Below are 20,584 nucleotides of genomic sequence, written 5' to 3' on the forward strand. Positions count from 1 at the left end.
GCCTTTACAGGTTCTTGGAAACAATATTCTGTAAATTGATAAGTCTAAATACAATTATTAATGCCAATTAGAAAAGGCCCGTTCAACCCATGAGTCTTGTTAAGTCAACATATGTATAAAACGAATTAATCATGTGGATTTATTCTTGTTAAGATTAACAACTAGTACAGAGGTGTTGATTTAATTGTTATCTTCAAGTAAAAGCTAGTTATCTGCATGCATCATCCATTTACAATCAGGCAAGTGGAAGAGCAGTACACTATTTCATTCATAAATATTTAGGGTTTAGTCTTACCTCCGGATGGTTGTCTACTTTTACGTGGAGATCGAGGTTCTCTCCTGTATGGATCATTAGAACCATATAACTCAACGGTGCCAAGATTTAAGAGTGTGGTCTTTTGGAGGTAATCAACCAATGCGATACCATTACAATTGCCAAAAACTACTCTGAAAGAAAATTTGTTGGGAAAAAAATGATTCCAATGAATGCTTGCTATTCAATCATATTCTTACATTATTCATTTATTTAATGAGAAGTGTATGATTTTCACTTGATGAATGTTAAATAACCCTCTGAAATGAAGGTTTATATTGTCAATGTATTTTAAAATACTTGATTGTGGGGAAAAAAATCTATATGACTTATAAAATATCCAAAGACACCAGACAATGCAAAAATGAAGAATGCCACTGCACACTTAACAACAAAATATGTAAAACTCTGAATCTGTTTGGATGAAAATAGAATATACAAATTTGTGTTTAGATCCATTTAATTTGCATTAGAAAAAAATAGAAATTGAAATAAAAACAGAGAGTTAATTACTATACATTTAAGGAGATGTGCTGTGGTAAGAATGGGAAACCTTAATGTACAGTATTAATTTGAACAAAAAAAAAAACCAATTGGAAAAGAGTCAAATTAAAAAGTGTTATTTTAACAAGTCTTCCATCTGTCCCCATTAAAATCTAGGCAACATAAAGAAGCTGTATGAATTAATGTCATTTTCAAGTTTAGTTTTGCATTTCTTTGAATGTTTAAACTACAGATAAAACATGTTTCTAATCAGATATTTTAATTGAAAACATAGAGGTTTAACAGGTAAAGCTAAAATGGGCTATTTCACTTTTGTTTGCTAAACCTAATTCAAATACGTATGTTAAATCAGATATTGATTAAAGAAAATGTGAAAATATGCAATTATTGATTTCACGTTTCCCAGAAACCACATCACCATACTTTTATTCTTTTTAGTATATTCTTATGAATTAGTCAACCTCATTTATAAGTCCAGGGTAGTTTTGGGAGGCAAAACTATGGATTTTGCTATAACCATGGATCAGTCATACAAAAGGTGTATGTTACAATAAATCATTTCCTCCCCTTTAAAAACTGCATAGAGAGAATATACTTAGGAAGAGCTAAAGAGAAGGAGAGCATTTAATTATTTGACAAATAAACAGTTATAATGGGGGCCATAAGTTGCATTGTTGATCTTTAAAAGATCTATCTCTGTACAAGAAGAAAATATAAAGGAGAAAATTACGAGAATGCAGCTCGGAAAAAAGTGGGGGTAGAAGACAAAAGAAAGCAACCTATCCAGTCCAAAGACAGCATTTAAAGGAAGAAGCAAATAGACCTCTCAGCCCATTACTCTCCCTTGCCCAAACAACAGAAAGTAAGACAGTCTTCCTTCTTTTCTCCCTTGCCTTCTTTTTCAGAATGAGCTGCATTCAGTAGAAACACAAGGAAGCCTGAAGAATGCAGAGCATCCACCATTTTGGTGCTTGAGGTGAAACTGAGTGGCAGCTGCCATTTTAATAGGACTTACTGAAAAAAAAATCTGCAGAAGCCATTTTTAATAGGGGCTTTTACAGTAGGTTCCTATTAGTTATGGCCACCTCAAGTGCCCAAAATTCTGGGTGCACTACATTTTTTGTGCTTTCCTACATTGCTGTTGAATGCTGTTTGGGTAAAAAAATGGGGAAGGAAGAAGGCTGCCCTTTTATTCCTAATCTGGGTAAGAGAGGGATAATGGGGTTGGAGTGCAGCTTCTACACTGTGCCAAGAGGGGCTTCTCACCTCTACTTCTTGTCAACGCATTCACACTGGATCCCTATTCCAGCCCTGACTTATGTATAAGTTGAATCATTTTTGGGAGTCAATTTGTAACTTCTTTAAACAACTTATACATAGAAACATAGAATCAAAAAGTTGGAAGAGACCTTATAGGCCATCCAGTCCAACCACCTGCCATGCAGGAAAAGCACAATCAAAGCTCCTGAACAGCTGGCCATCTGTTTAAAAGCCTCTAAGGAAGGAGCTTCCACCACACTCCGAGGTAGAGAGTTCCACTGCTGAACAGCTCTCATGGTCAGGAAGTTCTTCCTAATCTTCAGGTGGAATTTCCTTTCCTGTAATTTGAACCCATTGCTCTGAGTCCTAGTTTCCAGGACAGCAGAAAACAAGCCTGCTTCCTCTTTCTTATGGCATCCTTTCAACCATTGATACCTAGGAAAATGAGTTTAGTAAGGAGACGCTGATGGTCTATGTTTTTATTGGTTTTGTATGGTTTTTATATTATATGTTAAATATTTTAAATTGTATTTTATGTCTGCTGGGGCATCAAATTGTTGCCAAGTGTAAACCTCTTTTGAGTCGCCTTCGGGCTGAGAAAGGCGGAATACAAATACTGTAAGTAAGTAAATAAATAAATAAATAAAAGTACCTTCTCACTATCCTCTCATTATTGGGTATATAAAGTAATTATAGTTTGTAATAATAAATTAACATTAATTCCACTTAGTCTTTTTCTCAAGCTATTTCTCCCTTTCAGAATACTTAAAAATTAATGTATTATATCAGGAAAATGCTAAGATTATTTAAATAGCCATTAAGTTTAAAATTGGATATTTATTGCTTTACAATTTGAGTTTCTCATGATATCATTTTTGAAGTAAGGCTACCCACAGCAATATTTTGCTATTTGTTCAATCTTTCTTTTGGAATGATATTTTATATTACTGCCACCTAAACACCAACAAATATACAATAAGAAAGTACTTCTCAGCAAAGTGCCATACACTATAAATATAGTTATGAGCATATTTTGAGTAGGTGTACAAAAGTCCCTGTTTTATAGCAAGCATGGGGGTACGTGCCAAGTTGAATCAAGGATCCAAGCTGCTTATGGCTGATGTCACATTGCTCCTGCAACAGGACAAAAGGCTTTCAGAAGTTAAGGTAAAAAAGTTATACTTACAAACCATAGGCAGAGTTGATTGCAAGGCTTGTTATTTGCTGAGGAGGTTCTCCACTCACCCATACTAGCTGAATAACCAGTTCAACCTGATAGCCTGGAGATTGTTTGAGGGGAGAATTTTTAACTCTGTAATATAAATGAAAGGTAGTTATGATATTGATCCTTGTGAAAGTTTGCCAAACTGACAAAAAGTTGTTAAACTTTATCAAATGGGGTATTTTTAATTTTTTATTAGTTATTACAAGTTAGTAAAAGTTTCTAAATATTTACTCTGGACTAAATATCCATTTTCACATATTGACAATATGCTAAGTGTATGTATACAGTCTTTATACTTGTCCCTCTGTCCTTTTGGATGTAACTACTTTACATTTCAACCATGGTTTATAGGCAAGCATAGGTTTGAGTGAACCATAAGTCATTGAATTCTGAGGAAATTCCAAACAATATTTTGCTGAGAATACAATTGTAAATACAACAGTCAGCACAGGTAAGCAAAGAGTGTTTCCCAGATGCATCTACTTCTTATAGTTCTATATGAAGATACAAGATTAACTAATGTAAACACTACATTGAAAACCTTACTATAGATGCTCTCATTTATTGGGATTTTCTGCCATTTATCAGGCATTATATGCTTCCAGTGAGGTTACTGTTCTGTTGTAGCAAAAACCAAAAGTATCTTTTGGCATTTAATGACTAACATGCTTTATTTGGCATCATTCGTTTAGATATAGCAACACATTTCATCAGATGCATTTTTAAAAATTGTATCAATTGTAACAATAAAACTGAGAGGTTAGCCAGCATTGTATTGCTCTGACTTGAGGATGTTTGTAGAGTAATTGAATGTAGACGATTCCAGATTATGAGCCACTACAGATTTGTTTCTGTGTGTGGGGTGGCAGTGTTGATTAAATTAATTCTGCTATCTTCCAAACCTCAGCAAAAAGGAACCAGTTGGCTCCGCTCATTATATCACAGATGATCCAGACAGAAAAACCAGTATCTAACTTAATATAATTTATTCAGTGTGGGTATTATGGACATTATAAGAAGCAAAAAACCAAAACAAAACCAAAAAAACATGGTCAGACAAACAGAAGAAAATTAAAGAAATTTGAACTCAATTTAACAGATGATTAAAGGCTGTTAAACCAGATAATGAAAGCTGGAAGAAAAAAACCCCAGATAGAATGGAAAGAAGGCTCATGTAACAGGAAACAAAAGGATTAAGTTTTCAATAGGGAAGGGGGAGGGGTGGGTGTGAGGAGGGAGAAGGGACTGAAAAAGGAAAAATATGGTAATTTTGGTTGTGTATATTAAAAAAAAGAATAAAAAAACATTAAAATATAATTTATTCAGTGCATAATTATAGTAAAATTTCAGTTAGGAACTTCAAGCTTCTAAGTCTTAACCACTGTCCACAATATGACAGAACAGGTTTTAGGAAATAAAGTACCGGTAACTAATAGCACAGAAAAAGAAGGTAGGGTGACAAATTTTAACTAAATTTTAGAAACTTCATGATCTTGTTCAAGTTATTCTCTGGAGTAAAATACACTAACATGAAACTTGTCCCTTGGATAAGATTGCTATATTCCTTTCTATTAACCTGCAATTAAAAATGTTTTAGGAATTAATGTTATGTCTTTCATCACCACAAAGTAGTCTGTGGCTTTCAGGTGATAAAAGGTGGGTTTGGTCTTGCAAATCCTGATCTATACTATAGAATCATCTATGGGATTTTTCATCCATATTGAACCTTCTATCTTGGGGTCTGATATAATCATCTTGCTTGGTGCCTCTTTCAAAATACTGGGATATAACAAGTTTGAATTTCATAGAGCTGAAAGTATTCTAAATTGTTTGCTCATAACTACTGTTATGAGCAGTAGTTATGAGAAATTATTCAGAGTGCTCTTTCAAATGTTAAAGTGTTCTGAGATCCTCAGCCCATCAAATAAGCAGGTATGGGCATTTCTCTAGTCAATGCTGCAGTATAGATATTATATACTATACCATTAGAAAGACCTTTTTATTACTCAATGGCCAGTGGACCTCAAAACCCTTTCTACATTTGTCCGGCTTAACAGACTGTTTGGGGGTTTATTTTGATATTTGGTTGTCTTTTCTAGAAGTATACATACATTTATTTATTTACATTAATTTGTTATTCTGATTTTAACAGATGTGTTTTAATTAACTGTTCAATTACTGTTTTTAAAATTTTAATGTATTGCTGATTGTTTTTATGATGCCGGCATCCGATTATGCTTTTGTGAGGCCTCCCTGAGTCCCCCTCGAGGGTGAGAAGGGCGGGGTAAAAGTATAGGAAATAAATAAATAAATTCTTCTATTTTCAGTTTTGTTCCATTTTTTTGTAATCCAAACCAAAACCTAACCTAACTGCAGACAGACAGATGGCAAAAATGTTATTTGCATAAATTTCTTTTTGAATGATTGAGAAAGAACACACTGCTTTAGAAGAAAAGCTGAAGTCATACTGAAGCATAGATTAAACCAGTGGTTCTCAACCTGTGCATCCCCAGATGTTTTAGCCTTCAATTCCCAGAAATCCTAACAGTTGGAAACTCACTGGGATTTCTGGGAGTTGTAGGCCAAAACACCTGGGGACCTACAGGTTGAGAACCACTGCTTTAAACAAAAACTGTCCATTTTGCTCTACAAGTTTATCTTTGACTACATATACGAAAGGAAGCATTTTAGGTTAATTACAAAAAAATGTTTAAAAATGCTAAGATGCAAGGTATGAAACATTTAAAATTGTTGATAAGTTGGCAAGCATTTATCAAAATATGCTATTTTATATGCTCTTGTTAAGTGACTGTACAATTACAGTGTATACCTTTCACAGCAATGCAAGCACAACATATGTGTCTTCTATTAGCTTATCATTACAAGACCATGATAATATTTTATACTGTATACTTAGGAGAAGCATAATGAACCATATCCAAGAGGAGTGCCTGTTAAAAGAAATTTATAGCTTTTGTACAAGCTGATGAAGTGGCTAATGAAAGCAGGATACAATATTGGGATACAAACTGCTGTTACACTTACTTTAAACATGGGACATTATCCCGGAGTCCGTCGGATGAGCTACTGCTAGTGGATGGGTGAGACTGGGGAGCAATAGACTGAGGATTGGAACCTGTTCCTGGAGTAGGCAGTGGGGGCAATTGCTCAGGATCTGGAGACTCTATATAATTTATTTCATACAATAGTCGTACTTCAAGCATCTGCAAAAAGAAAAAGACACCAAACAACTGCAACATGCAACTTTGTACCAAATGATCACTTCAAAACTAGACACTGGCAAGAATCATGTTACACATCATATCCCCGCAAACACAGCAGTCTCTCTACCTCAGCTTGCAGAGGTGGTTCCTATCTTGGTGTTGGTCTCTCAGTGACTAATAGTGCTAGGGGACTTTAATATCCATGCAGAGGCCACCTTATGTGGCGCAACTTGGGATTTCATGGTTGTCATGATGACCATGGGACTGTCCCAAGTGATATCTGGAAACACTTGGGACAGGACACACCTTAGACCTAGTGTTTGTAGTGAATGGAGGTGATGTCGATGTGGAAGAGCAAAAAATTATTCCATTGTCATGGACCGACCATGTTAGACTAACTATTGCCTCCAACCTCCGCAGGGGTGGTGGACCGATTAATATGGTCTGTCCCAGGAGAGTTATGGATCCGGAAGGACTTCTGACGTCTCTTTGGGCTCTTTCTGTCATGGCGGCTGACGATCCTGTCGAAACCCTGGTTGATCTCTATAACACCTTGATAGCCAAGGCATTAGACATGATCGCCCCGAACGTTCCCTCTCGTTGCACAGAGTTAATCTTACTCCTTGGTTCTCTGAGGAGTTGGCATTGATGAAGTGCATAAGGTAGAGGCTAGAGTACCTTTGGCAGAAAACTCAGAGTGTCTCTGACTGAGTATGGGCTAGAGCCTCTATTAAGGCCTATTCTGTGACTTTGAGGGCCATCCAGGAAGACCTTCTCAACTGCCGCCGTTGCATATGCAATAAATAGACCATCTGAGTTGTTTTGGGTTGTCGAGGAGCTCCTTCAGCCCTGCGGGGGAGAGGGGTCACCTGACAATCCAACTACTCGATGCAGAGATTTTGCACATCATTTTGCAAAGTCGCTCAGATACACTCTGACTTGAAAGCCAATTTTCATGCAGTACTAGATGAGGTAACCAAGGCATCTGTTGGTCCAATCTTGTTGGATTCATTTCAGCTTGTGCAGCCTGATGACGTGGACAAGATCCTGGGAGTGGTAAGTGCAACCCACATGCACACTAGATCCTTGCCCTTCCTAGCTTATAAAACTTGCCAGAGGAGGATTAGCCAATTGGTTTTCAAGGATAATAAATGCCTCCTTGAATCAAGGGCAAATTCCATCATGTCTAAAACAGGCAATAGTAAGACTAATCCTGAAAAAGGCATCCCTTTACTCATCAATATTGGGCAACTATCGGCGAATTTCAAATCTTCCTTTCTTGGGCAAGGTTCTGGAGCAAGTGGTTGCTTCTCAACTCCAGGGATTCTTAGATGAAACTGATTATCTGGACCCATCACAATCTGGCTTCAGGCCTGGTCATGGTACTAAGATGGCTTAATAAGGGGTGTGTGTCCTTGTTGGTTCTCCTGGATATCTCAGTGGCTTTCAATATCATCGATAATGGTATCTTTCTGGGATGGCTCTCTAGAATGGGTCTTGGGGGCACTGCATTGTAGTGGCTCCACTCCTTCCTGGAGGGCCATACCCAGTTGGTGAAGCTGGGGAAAACTTGCTCGGACCCCTGGCCTTTTGACCTGTGGGGTCCCGAAAGGTTCTATTCTTTCCCCCATGCTTTTCAACATCTACATTAAACCACTGGGTGAGGTCATCGGGAGTTTTGGATTTCGGTGTCATCTCGATACAGATGCAACTCTACTACTCCTTTCCACCTAACTCCAAGGAAGCCCCTCGGATCCTCGGATCCGCTGTGATGGAGTCATGTGACAGAGGCGAGGTATAAAAATAAAGTTGTTGTTGTTATTACACAATAGCCGATTATGTGTGTTGCGTTTATTTTTCATTGCAAGTGAAACAAGAAATAGATCTCCTAAAAACCAAATGCCACTTACTGGAATAACTTCCGTGTTTATTTCTTGCTTGCTGAATCTGTAAACAATCACATGTGCAGAAACACCCGCAATACACAGCATCCTGCTTTCTGCACACCATGAGATGATCTGAATGGCATATGGGTCTTCATCTACGATATCTGTGCTTGGCTTGTCATCTTTATTTCGAGACTTTTCAAATACTTTAGCAGTTTTTAGTTTATATAGCACTTGCAATGTTACTAGAAATAAATACACATAAAGTTAGTTTCATGCAGAAATGAGTAGATTTTTGACATTTCTATATGGAAACTTTGAAAAAAGTTCTAATTCTATCATTGTGAATGCTCATCATTCCCTGTATTAGTTCCTGGGACTCTTGGGAGTCCAATATACAAACTCCTACAAGTATCACTGTGTGTGAGAGAGACCCTGCAGCATTCCCCTGAGGAAAAGGGAGTGTTTAGGGCAGGCATGGGGAACCTTCTGCCCTCCAGATGTGGTGGACTTCAACTCCCACAATTCCTTGAGGCTCGGCATTCGCCCCAAAGGCTTACCTTGGCCCAACGAGGTTTGTTTGGCTCTTTTTCATGGAGGACGGGCAGCAAAGGGGGAGAGACGAGCATAACATAGCTGTGCAGATGGCGAGGAAGGATGCGGAGCCCACAGACTGGCCTCGGAGGGAGAGAGCGGGTGGAAACCCCTGCGGGCAAAGCGCCTCCTCGCCGCTTCGGCCCTTAGCAACCGCCCCGCATGGACCCCCTCCCTAGCAACGACGCCGGCTGAGTGACGTCGTGCAGAGCTTGTCGGGGAAAAGGGAAGGCGAAGGCTGGAGGGAAAGGGCTCTGCGCTGTTTACAGAGACAGGGAATGTTGTTGTCCTCTTGGACAAAATGGGGGGGGAGATGTCACACTTATACAGAGGGGCATGGCCAAGCCCTGTAGTGTCCTACCATGCATTTTGGGGGAGAGGGGCACAAGAAAGTTCTGTGGCACTAGAAATAGCCTTGCTAGTAACATGTGACCTGCAGTTCAAAGTGGCTATAGCTAGGGAGGAGGTCCATGCGGGGCGGTTGCTAAGGGCCGAAGCGGCGAGGAGGCGCGTTGCCCGCAGGGGTTTCCGCCCGCTCTCTCCCTCCGAGGCCAGTCTGTGGGCTCCGCATCCTTCCTCGCCATCTGCACAGCTACGTTACGCTCGTCTCTCCCCCTTTGCTGCCTGTCCTCCATGAAAAAGAGCCAAACAAACCTTGTTGGGCCAAGGTAAGCCTTTGGGGCGAATGCCGAGCCTCAAGGAATTGTGGGAGTTGAAGTCCACCACACCTGGAGGGCCGAAGGTTCCCGACCCCTGGTTTAGGGTTTGTATAGGAAGATGGGGACAGGAAAATAACGTGCATTTAAGAACAGCATGGGATCCTCGGCATTACAGACCACAAGGAAGAGCCAAAAATAGTTTCAACATTTAACAAGGTTTTATTGTACTTCCGAGATTTCCAATTTCGGTTTATAAAAGGATTTTAGAAATGTCATATGGGCTGTTAATGACAGATACCTTAGTAAAGGTAAAGGTTTCCCCTTGACATTATGTCTAGTCGAGTTTAACTCTGGGTGGTGATGCTCATCTCCATTTCTAAGCCAAAGAGCCGGCATTGTCCATAGACACCTCCAAGGTCATGTGGCTGGTATGACTACATGGAACACCATTACCTTCCCTTGGAGCGCAGGCTATTGGTCTACTCACATCTGAATGTTTTCAAACTGCTAGGTTGGCAGAAGCTGGGGCTAACAATTGGAGCTCACCTCAATCTGTGGATTTGAACTACTGACCTTTCAGCCAGCAAGTTCTGCAGCGTTGCGGTTTAAACCGCTACGCCACTGCTGCCCTCACGGATGCCTTACCTGTCTATAATTACCTCAACTGCCACCTTTAATTAGAATATTTTACCTGATTGACTCTATCACTGCTGACTGCCTGTCTTGCATATCTGCCTTTGACACCAATTCAATTAAGATGGAAAAAATCCTATTTTAATCAGATAATTTAACCACACCATAATTTAGTTCAATGAGAGTTAAACACAACTACCCAAGGCCTTAATAATCAAGTGAATAAGAGAGAAATGAGAAGTATTATGAATGTAATAGTGCTAGGGAAAAGACATCACTTTTATAGGAGCAAACATTTAAAAAAATATTATCTATAAAAACTTGGTTGAAACACTCACTTGCAGAGGCATCCCAGAACTTGATTGATCCATCTGCATGCCTATTAAAACAGAAAGTGTTTTTTAAAGAAAATATTATTCGAAATTGCATATCAAAGATAATAGGATTTAGTTAGTTACACCAAACTGTTACAACAAAATATTATGGCTCTAGCATTCAAGTATTCATAGAATCATAGAATCATAGAGTTGGGAGAGACCACGCAGGCCATGTAGTCCAAGACAACTCTACATGCATTGACACAATATAGTCACCAAGAAAATTTAAATGGAAACCATGTGTGAAATCATAATAGAATATTTGGACACAGGATGCTATTGTTTTGATTCCAGTTATAATAATTATTAATACACAGTGAGCCCTTGGTATCTATTGGGGTTTGGTTCCAGAAGCCTCTATGAATACCAAAATCTGTTATATTTCAAAAGTAACACTAGTGTGACATCATGGATGATGAAATTAAACCTTTTCAGTCAAAAGATTGTAACATGTAATTACAAGTGGATTTTTTCAAATGTTATGGTATTGTATTATCAAATTAAAGAATAAAAAATACCAAGCCAAAATGCAATGTAGAGCAGAAGCAAAGTTACTGGTACCAAGGGAATCAGGATACTTTCCAAGCTCTAGTTTCTCAAGACAGAATTCTATGCTCAGATTAAATTTATGAATGAACAACATTTCTATTTCTAACAATGGCTAGTTTTTCTATTGTAACTTGGTAAAAACATGTATATGTACAAAGAATGGATGAGTGGATTTTGGCCTCTTTTCAGCCTTTTTCTTTTCTCCTGACGTATTACTCTCCTCCCCCCCCCCCCCACCCCACCCAGCTCCTCAAATGGACTGGAGATTCAACTGTGTCCTCTTTTTCCCCCTGAACAACATACCCATGCTTGATTTTTTTTTTAAGCACAATAACTATGATAGTTTGTAGATTACAATTAACATTACTGGGCCTACATTTAAGTCCTCAACTTTATATTCACCTTATTACTTACCCAGTAATAATGATCTCTGGATAACTTTGTGTGACCAAACCCCAATTTCCACCATTGATCGGCCACTCCTAATTAAACAGACAGATAGATTACATTGATGTATATGGAACACTAGGGTTTAGAGATTACAATAGTAATTCCTTTTAGTACCTTTTTGCTATAACCTTGACGCTTCTGTCGAGCCCCAACTGAATAAAGTACTGGAATAAGGTCCACAGGACAATCAGCAAAATATTCACAGCAGGTGACTGGAGATTCATGTATACTCAAAGGATAGGGATTCTCAAATATAGGATACCTTTAATAATGGAATGAAAATGTAAAACGTTATTTTTTTTAGGTACAAGTTTCAATATTACTTTTTCCTTTATATGAGTTTAAACTATCACAATTACATCAACAGAAGAGAGCAAGAATTAATGACGGGGTCACAAGCACCAAGGGAGAATTAAGCTGTACTATTTGTAATCCACTTGAAAAATTATCAGCATATGAATATTCTTAAAATTCAAGCATTGGTAGAATCCAATCATGAAAATTTAGTTGCAAATGCCTTCTATTATATTAACACACACATATACTCACACTCTTCACACATTTAAAATCAAATAATGTGAATTAGTTTCTTTACTGTAAATTCACACCACTAAAATTCTTAATAGTCAGCAATGTTCAGAAACTACTATGTGATATATCACTACAACTGTAGGTGTGTGATTAAAATTTACCTAAGGTTGCTTTAGGACAAAAAAAGCTGCAGCTAGAACACAAAGAATATCATCTAAAAGCAAGAAGGATAAGGAAGTCAGACTACCTTTATTTCACAACCTAGTCATTAATTACTTCATTAACATAATACATTAAAATATGTAATTATAGCTATATAAAACACTAACATTATAGGGCCAGGTCTATTCCAAGAAGCTATAATGGTGAAATCTGATCACACATACTATCTAGATCACTTGTAAGGCAATATACGATATTAACCATAAGGACATATAATCATAATGTGAACAAACATCTACTCACACAATTGTACCTTCTATTCAGGTTTTTCCACCTGTATTCAAAACTATTTTCATGTACTTTAACATCTGCTTTAAAAAGGTAAATCTGGGATATGTACAAGTCTAGAAATTTAGTCAAAAAGTTGACTTATCCATAGTTCAATGTAAGAATTGTGCCTTAACACTTATAAAAAAGGAACCACTCTATTCTCTGAGGAGAGTGGCAAAAGAAAAAAGGGCTTTGTCTGTCATGGGAAAACTCCACAGAAGCATTAACCTTATCTACTTTCTTTAAAAAGGAGGTTCGGTCACATATTCAGTAATGAAATCCACGCTAAATATTTTTCTACCCTACTTACAAACACTTCACACTGGTGAATAAATCATCTCTTTCTGGAACAATTGTTGCTGTATTAAACCACAGTATCAAAAATTGCTGTTGTTCTGTGCCGTCAAATAATTTCCAACTTACTGTGACCATAATGCATACCTATCACTAGGTTTTCTTGGCAAGATTTGTTCACAGGGGCTTGCCTCTGACTTCCTCTGAGACCAAGGTCACCCATTGGGTTTCCATGCCCAATTGAAGATTCAAACCAGCCCTGGACTTCAGATTCCTATACTGATGCAACCATGACATCATGATGACTCCCTCATCTTATTTTTACATCTTATTTTTTTAAACCATAGATAGAAAAAAAGAGGTTTGGCTTTTTTTGACTCCTCACTAGGGGTATTTAGGACACATCTCCGAAATTACATCTCCGAAATTCTTTTTCTTTGCCATCTTTTCTCCACAAAGATATCTTGTGTGTAACAGCCACATAAATTGCAGGTATAAAATTGGTATGGCTTTTCCAAGAGCATTATTTCCATAGTATCTTGGCTGGGTCATCTTAAATCAGCTAACTAAACCAATTATCAGTCTCATGCTTATCCTCTCAGGAACAATCACACTGACCTCACTCAGTATGCTTTAAGAAATACTGAACTTAAGCAAAAACTGTGCTTTTTATGCTAAAACAAAAATGCCAAAAAAGAAGAAGAAAAAAAAGAAAAGGAATACCAATTATTTCTGAATATGTTGAAATGCAAACCCATTTTTCATGTGGCATCTTTTCTTAGTCAAAGTTATTTTAAAAAATGTCTACTCAAAGCAGATAAAACTGATGTCTGGAATTCAGTTTATTTGGGCCTTGGCATGTTGTGAAATAGAGGGAAGAGGAAGGAATGGAAAACCAATAAATTGTGTTATTTCTGGGCAGCCAGGAAATAAAGAGTTAAGTGTATGACAGAGGTCAGGAAAATGTCAGAAAGGATACATATTTACAAGAGAAGTAAATATGATGAGATATCCTGGTAGTGTTTATATTTGCAAAAAGTCTGTTTATTTCCATAGAAGCTTTGAAAAATAAGGGAACCTCTGCAAAGAAAGCAATAAATGTAGACACAGTCCTAGAAGAGTGGGTGTGGATTTGATCGGTTAGCAGGTGATGTGTCCTATTCCTACCTATACCAATTTGGTAAACCATTGGGCAGAGACTACCAGGCCTATTCTAGGTCCAAAATAGTCCTACCTAGATAAAAAGGCAAAATTCAGATAATGTCCAGAGTGGAAAGCTTAGTCTCCAAGGGACTCTAGGTCCAGGAGATTAGGAGCAGTTGGTTTCACCTGTAGTTTGAGAGATTTTATTATGCACAGTAATTATTCCATGCATGCCTTCCAACAGGAACGAAGTGTTCTGGTGTTCTATCAGAATACCCAGAGGCCATAAATGTTTGTGGTAAATAAGATGAACATTTGGATTTATAGTCATCATCCATTTCTGAGGCCAGTTCTGATTGTTTTGGAGACAGAATTTGTGAGAAGTTCAGAATTAGAGATAGTGTTCAATATCTGCAGTTTAGCTTCCTCTGGTATAGCAGCCACTGCTTTATCTGTTAAAACCTGAAACGAAAGGCCATGATAGTTGAGGGACAGGATGAGCAGATGAAAATGATGAAAGGTAAATGTGCTTGTCCTTTTCTTTCTTCTTCCTCTTGCATTCCTTAAGCCCTATATTCAATCTACATAGCTCATGAATCAGATTCAAAGTCTCATTTCCAAGTGGACCCAGTAATGCAGAGCCCAACATGACTGGATTTAAGGGGGGGGGGGGGCTTGTGTACTTTTACCTATTCCGTGTGTTTAAATACAATGTCTTTTGGCCAACGTATTACCTCTTCCAACATGTGCCTCTAGAGATAGGTATTCCAATACAAAAGGGCACACTTATTGAAGGTTTGGAAATGGTGGCACTTCCCAATTAAGTGTTCCTCACCAAGGCAGAAGAGGTAACAGAAGTATGTGGTTTATAATAATCTTAAGATGAACCTATTGGTAAGATTTATTCAGAAGGGGTTTGCCTTGATCCTCTTCAGATGCTGAGAGAGTGTGGCTTGCTCAAGATTACCTCGTGAGTTTCCATGACTGAGCTAGGATGTGGATCCTAGTTACTAGTCATAGTCCAATGCTTAAACTAGTACAAGATAACTGCTCCCCAAAGGGTGTCTTAGAAAAACACTTCATTTTGCAACTGACATTGTCCATTGTCACTTGTGTAAATTGCACAATTAGAAATGTCAAGCTTCCAGAAGATAGAAGAACTGTAAGACAAAACTTAAACTCAGTGAATAATATCCAGAAGAAGAAGGAGAAAGCAAATGGGAAGGGTCAAGATATCCACTGTTCTTTCCTATACAGGAAACATGGAAACCTGTTGTTCTCCATAGCTGCATAAATCCCTCTATTTTGCCACTGCATAAATCCTTGTGTTATTCTATTCCAAATCACGACCCAAAATGTTACACAAGCCTTTTCTCAATAATTTCTCCAAACCTCTCTTCAATTGAACAAGATGTTTATAGGAATACAACCAAAAAAGAGAAATCATAGGTTAAAATAACAATGCAAATCGTGATATTTGTTCACAGTATTTTAAAGAGAATTCTTACCCATTTTGTGCAAGATCAATAAGTACTAAATCTTTTTCTAAAAGAACAACCACAGCATATGGCTCTTGGAAATCTGGAGAGAGAGAAAACATAATAACACATACAAAGAGCATGAACCGTTGCATTTCTTTGGCTAGACATTTTTACAATAATGATTTAAGTTGTGAAGTTTGATACAACATATTAGCATAATGAAGTTATATGAAAACAGAATAGGGAAGAAATTATTTCAGCACTGACTGCTATGAACACGATACGAAAGACTCATGAGGTGGGACACACTGAACACCTCGTATTCACATGTTATACTACCTTTTAAATACAGGTTGGGTATATCTTATTGAAAAATGCTTAGAAACAGAAATGTTTGGGTTTTTTTCATATTTCAGAATGCCTATATTTGCATATATATATACTTACACACACACACTTATTATTCTATAATTGAAATCCAAAGGCCTGCCTCAATTTATTTATTTATTTATTTATCATGTCAGTATCAACCAGACAATTGTATTACATTTTTAACAATTTTTAAACAAACAGACAAAACATAGTTTGCAAGCTTGGTAGTTGATTAAATGTCCTTTGAATAGTAGCTGGCCACTTGGAGTGCCTCTGGTGTTGCTGCAAGAAGGTGGAGCATGTGCATGTGGAGGGGCCCAGGTTGCATTGCAGCAGGTGGTCTGTGGTTTGCTCTTCTCCACACTCAAATGTTGTGGATTCCACTTTGTAGCCCCATTTCTTGAGGTTGGCTCTGCATCTCGCGGTGCCAGAGCGCAGTCTGTTCAGCGCCTTCCAAGTCGACCAGTTTTCTGCGTGCCCAGGGGGGAATCTCTCATTTGGTATCAGCCATTGATTGAGGTTCTGGATTTGAGCCTGCCACTTTTGGACTCTCGCTTGCTGAGGTGTTCCAACGAGTGTATCTGTAGATCTTAGAAAACTATTTCTAGATTTAAGTCGTTGACGTGCTGGCTGATACCCAAACAAGGGATGAGCTGGAGATGTCTCTGCCTTGGTCCTTTTACTATTGGCTGCCACTTCCCGGCGGATGTCAGGTGGTGCAATACCGGTTAAACAATGTAATTTCTCCAGTGGTGTAGGACGCAGACACCCCATGATAATGGGGCATGTCTCATTAAGAGCCACATCCACTGTTTTAGCGTGGTGAGATGTGTTCCACACTGGGCATGCATACTCAGCAGCAGAGTAGCATAGCGCAAGGGCAGATGTCTTCACTGTATCTGGTTGTGATCTCCAGGTTGCGCCAGTCAGCTTTCGTATGATATTGTTTCTAGCACCCACTTTTTGCTTGATGTTTAGGCAGTGCTTCTTGTAGGTAAGAGCACGGTCAGAGTGCCTCCCAGGTATTTGGGTGCGCTGCAATGCTCCAGTGGGATTCCTTCCCAGGTAATCTTCAGAGCTCGGGATGCTTGTCAATTCTTGAGATGAAAAGCACATGTCTGTGTTTTAGATGGGTTAGGGATCAGCTGGTTTTCCCTGTAATAGGCAGTAAGGGCACCTAGAGCTTCAGAGAGCTTCTGTTCAACCATCTCAAAGCTCCCTGCTTGAGCAGTAATGGCATGATCATCAGCATAGATTTACATTTACATGAAGCCGTTGGGAGAGATCATCCAGAGTTTCGGGGTGCGGTGTCATCTGTACGCAGATGATGTCCAACTCTGTTATTCCTTCCCACCTGCTACTAAGGAGGCTGTTCAAGTCCTGAACCGGTGCTTGGCCGCTGTAACGGACTGGATGAGGGACAACAGATTGAAACTAAATCCAGACAAGATAGAGATACTCCTCGTCAGTTGAAAGGCCGAACAGGGTATAGGGTTACAACCTGTGCTTGAGGGGATTACACTCCCCCTGAAGCCGCAGGTTCGCAGCTTGGGAGTGATCCTGGACTCATCGCTGAGCCTGGAACCCCAGGTTTCAGCGATGGTCAGTGGAGCTTTTGCGCAATTAAAACTTGTGCGCCAGCTGCGCCCGTACCTTAGGAAGTCTGACTTGGCCATGGTGGTCCTCACTTTGGTTACATCCCATCTAGATTACTGCAATGCTCTCTATGTGGGGTTGCTTCTGAAGACTGCCCGGAAGCTTTAACTAGTCCAATGTGCGGCAGCCAGATTACTAACAGGAGCGGGGCACAGGGAGCACACCACTCCTCTGTTGCGCCAGCTCCACTGGCTGCCAGTTAGCTTCCGAGCACAATTCAAAGTGCTGGTGTTAACCTATAAAGCCCTAAACGACTCCGGCCCAGTTTACCTGTCCGAACGTATTCTCCCCTATGAGCCATAAAGATTGCTAAGATCATCTGGAGGGGGCCCTGTTCTCGGTCCCACCGGCCTCACAAATGCGTCTGGTGGGGACGAGGGGCAGGGCCTTTTCGGTGGTGGCCCCTCGACTCTGGAACTCCCTGCCACTGGAGACTAGAACTGCCCCTTCTATCTTGACGTTCAGAAAACAGGTGAAAACTAGGCTATGGAAACGAGCATTCGACGAATGAGTCAAGATCCTGTGATATGGATGGATGATGACGAACAATGATTTTAGGACGACGACTGACAGTAATTATGACTGTACTTTGCTATTTTAATGTTTTAGTGTAATTTGGATTATGATGTTTTAATGATTGTTTGTAATATTGTTGTTGGAAACCTGCCTGAGTCCCTCGATGGAGGTGAGAAGACCGGTATACAAAACTGCTAAAATAAATAAATAAATAAATAAATAAATAGATGAAGCTCTCCATCCCTTCTGGCAATGGCTGGTCATTTGTGTAAATGCTGAACACTGATGGAGGAAGCATGCGCCCCTGAGGCAGGCCATTCTTCTGTTTCCGCCATCTGCTTCTCTGGCCCTGGAATTCAACAAAAAACTCCTGTTTTGTAGCAGCTTTCCTATGAGGCGGGTGAGGTAGTCCTTTGTGATATTATACATTTTTCTCAGGAGGAGGCGGTGGTTCACAGTATCATAAGCTGCTGACAGGTCTATGAAGACAGCTCCTGTAGTCTGCTGCCTTTCAAAGCCGTCTTCTATGTGTTGAGTCAGGTTGAGTATTTGCGATGTGCAGCTTTTGCCTTTCCTGAAGCCAGCTTGCTGTGGGATCAGACATGGGTCTATTTTTTCCATAATTCTATGAAAAATAAGTCTCTCCAGAACTTTGTAGATGTGGCACAACAGGGAGATTGGTCTATAGCTTTTTGGGTCATTATGGTCTTTGCCTGGCTTCAAGATGGCGATGACTCTTGCTTTCTTCCAGGTTTTGGGGATCTGACAGGATGCAGTGCAGTTGTTCATCAGCTCTAGCAGCCAGCACCTTGCTTTTGGATCAAAGTTCTTGATTTGTTCCATCCGTAGATCATCCAGGCCAGCTGCTTTGCCATTTTTACATTTATTAAACCATGCCCAATTCAGTAGATGTAAAGGGTTCATGAAGGTTGTTCTCGATCTCTGGTTGTCTGGCTATTGTCTTCTTTCCTACTTTGGTGGCAAGGTTGGGTTTCCCATTCTTCAAGAGTTGGTGTGCTATCTGATCTGTCTTTATGTTGGCATAGGTATTAGTTTGCCTCAATAAAAACACAACACAAAAATGCATTTATATTTCATATACACACATAGCCTGAAATAAGCTTTATGCACTATTTAATAGTTTTATGCATGAAACAAAGTTTGTTTACACTGAATCATTACAAGGCATTATTTCTGCCACAGATTTTAGAACATTTTGATTTTGAAAAAACAGATAAAGAGATTCAACTTGCACTACTTTCCAAACAACAATCCTAAAACAAAGGAAACCAATAACTGACAGTCAAGTAAGCATCTTAAAAACTAGTTCAACTGTGCATTTAAAAAAAAAAAACACACACACAACTAGAAATTATTGTAATGTGCACATTAAAGTACAGCCAAATGCATTAAAGGTCATTTTCTTAATTTTGTAGAATAGCATCAATTAGAGTAGCAAACACAAGTAAATCAAAACATATCTCTCTATGTTGCAAAGAGCTCCCCTCCCACCCAGCTTTTGATCACAAAGGAAGGGTTGTGAGCAGATAACTTTGTCAGTGGTTTCGTGTTAAAAGGCATAAATTCTGCAACACTTCATAGGAAAAGTTTAACAGAGGAACAATAACTCATTAGCATTAACTTCCAGAACCTTGCCTTTAAGAAAGAGTGACAGCAAGATAAATCAATGCTTTCAACTTAATGGATTAATTAGTGTTTGTGTGTGTGTTTGTGTGTGTGTTTGTAGTGTGCTGTATCTTTCATCTTTAACTGAAATTTGTTTTAAGAGTTTTAGATATTACTATTACTATCACTTTCATATCGAAGTGCTGATGAGGTGAAATTCCCCTCCAAGTTGCTTTCACTTTATATCATTCAGATCTTTCTTAATATTGACTCCGCAGCATGTTCAGAAGGACACCATTCAACACAGAAGTGAACAGCAGTAACACTTTTATTTATGCTTTCGCGCTCTGTAGCCTGCGTGCCTGCAGGTATCTGAATGGTTTTAGCAGTGTCTTTCATAAACCTTACATGTTTCATTTCTTATTGCTGCTGTTTTTGAATGAGAGCATTGATGGCATGACCTTCCCTCCATGTCACTCTCACTTGATGCTATAAAAATCTTTCTTAATATTGACTCTTCAGCCTGTTCAGAGATATGCCACTCAACACCCAACTGAATGGCAGTGGAGCTTTTATTTACACTTTCATGCTCTGTAGCATGCATGCCTGCAGGAATTTAACAGTTTTACTGGCATATTCCTCATCCAACAGCCTTTCCCTTTTATCTGATGGAGCAAGGAGCACTCCTCTCTCCGATTCAGTAATTTTTCTCTTCTTTTTTTGATAGGTTTCATAATATTACCATAATTGCAGTCTATCTTCCTTTCACATGATAAAGCAAGTTATTTAAATGAGATAA

At 38.9% G+C, this 20,584-nt stretch overlaps 1 protein-coding gene across 10 annotated transcripts in view; it reads right to left on the reverse strand.

The window, feature by feature from the left end:
* Positions 1-20,584, reverse strand: part of STXBP5 (syntaxin binding protein 5) — a 136,368-nt gene that overhangs the window by 42,963 nt on the left and 72,821 nt on the right. For all 10 annotated transcript variants that reach the window (XM_067466154.1, XM_060753527.2, XM_060753521.2 and 7 more), the window contains exons 11-18: positions 15,643-15,715; positions 11,789-11,936; positions 11,639-11,706; positions 10,637-10,677; positions 8,437-8,657; positions 6,348-6,526; positions 3,264-3,389; positions 296-447 (exon numbers count right to left, since the gene is read on the reverse strand). In XM_067466154.1, coding sequence (XP_067322255.1) covers positions 296-447; positions 3,264-3,389; positions 6,348-6,526; positions 8,437-8,657; positions 10,637-10,677; positions 11,639-11,706; positions 11,789-11,936; positions 15,643-15,715 — 1,008 coding nt within the window. The remainder of the gene's footprint in view (positions 1-295; positions 448-3,263; positions 3,390-6,347; positions 6,527-8,436; positions 8,658-10,636; positions 10,678-11,638; positions 11,707-11,788; positions 11,937-15,642; positions 15,716-20,584) is intronic.

This window comes from Anolis sagrei, chromosome 1 (genome assembly GCF_037176765.1).
Source record: "Anolis sagrei isolate rAnoSag1 chromosome 1, rAnoSag1.mat, whole genome shotgun sequence".
In the NCBI taxonomy this organism is placed as follows: domain Eukaryota; kingdom Metazoa; phylum Chordata; class Lepidosauria; order Squamata; family Dactyloidae; genus Anolis; species Anolis sagrei.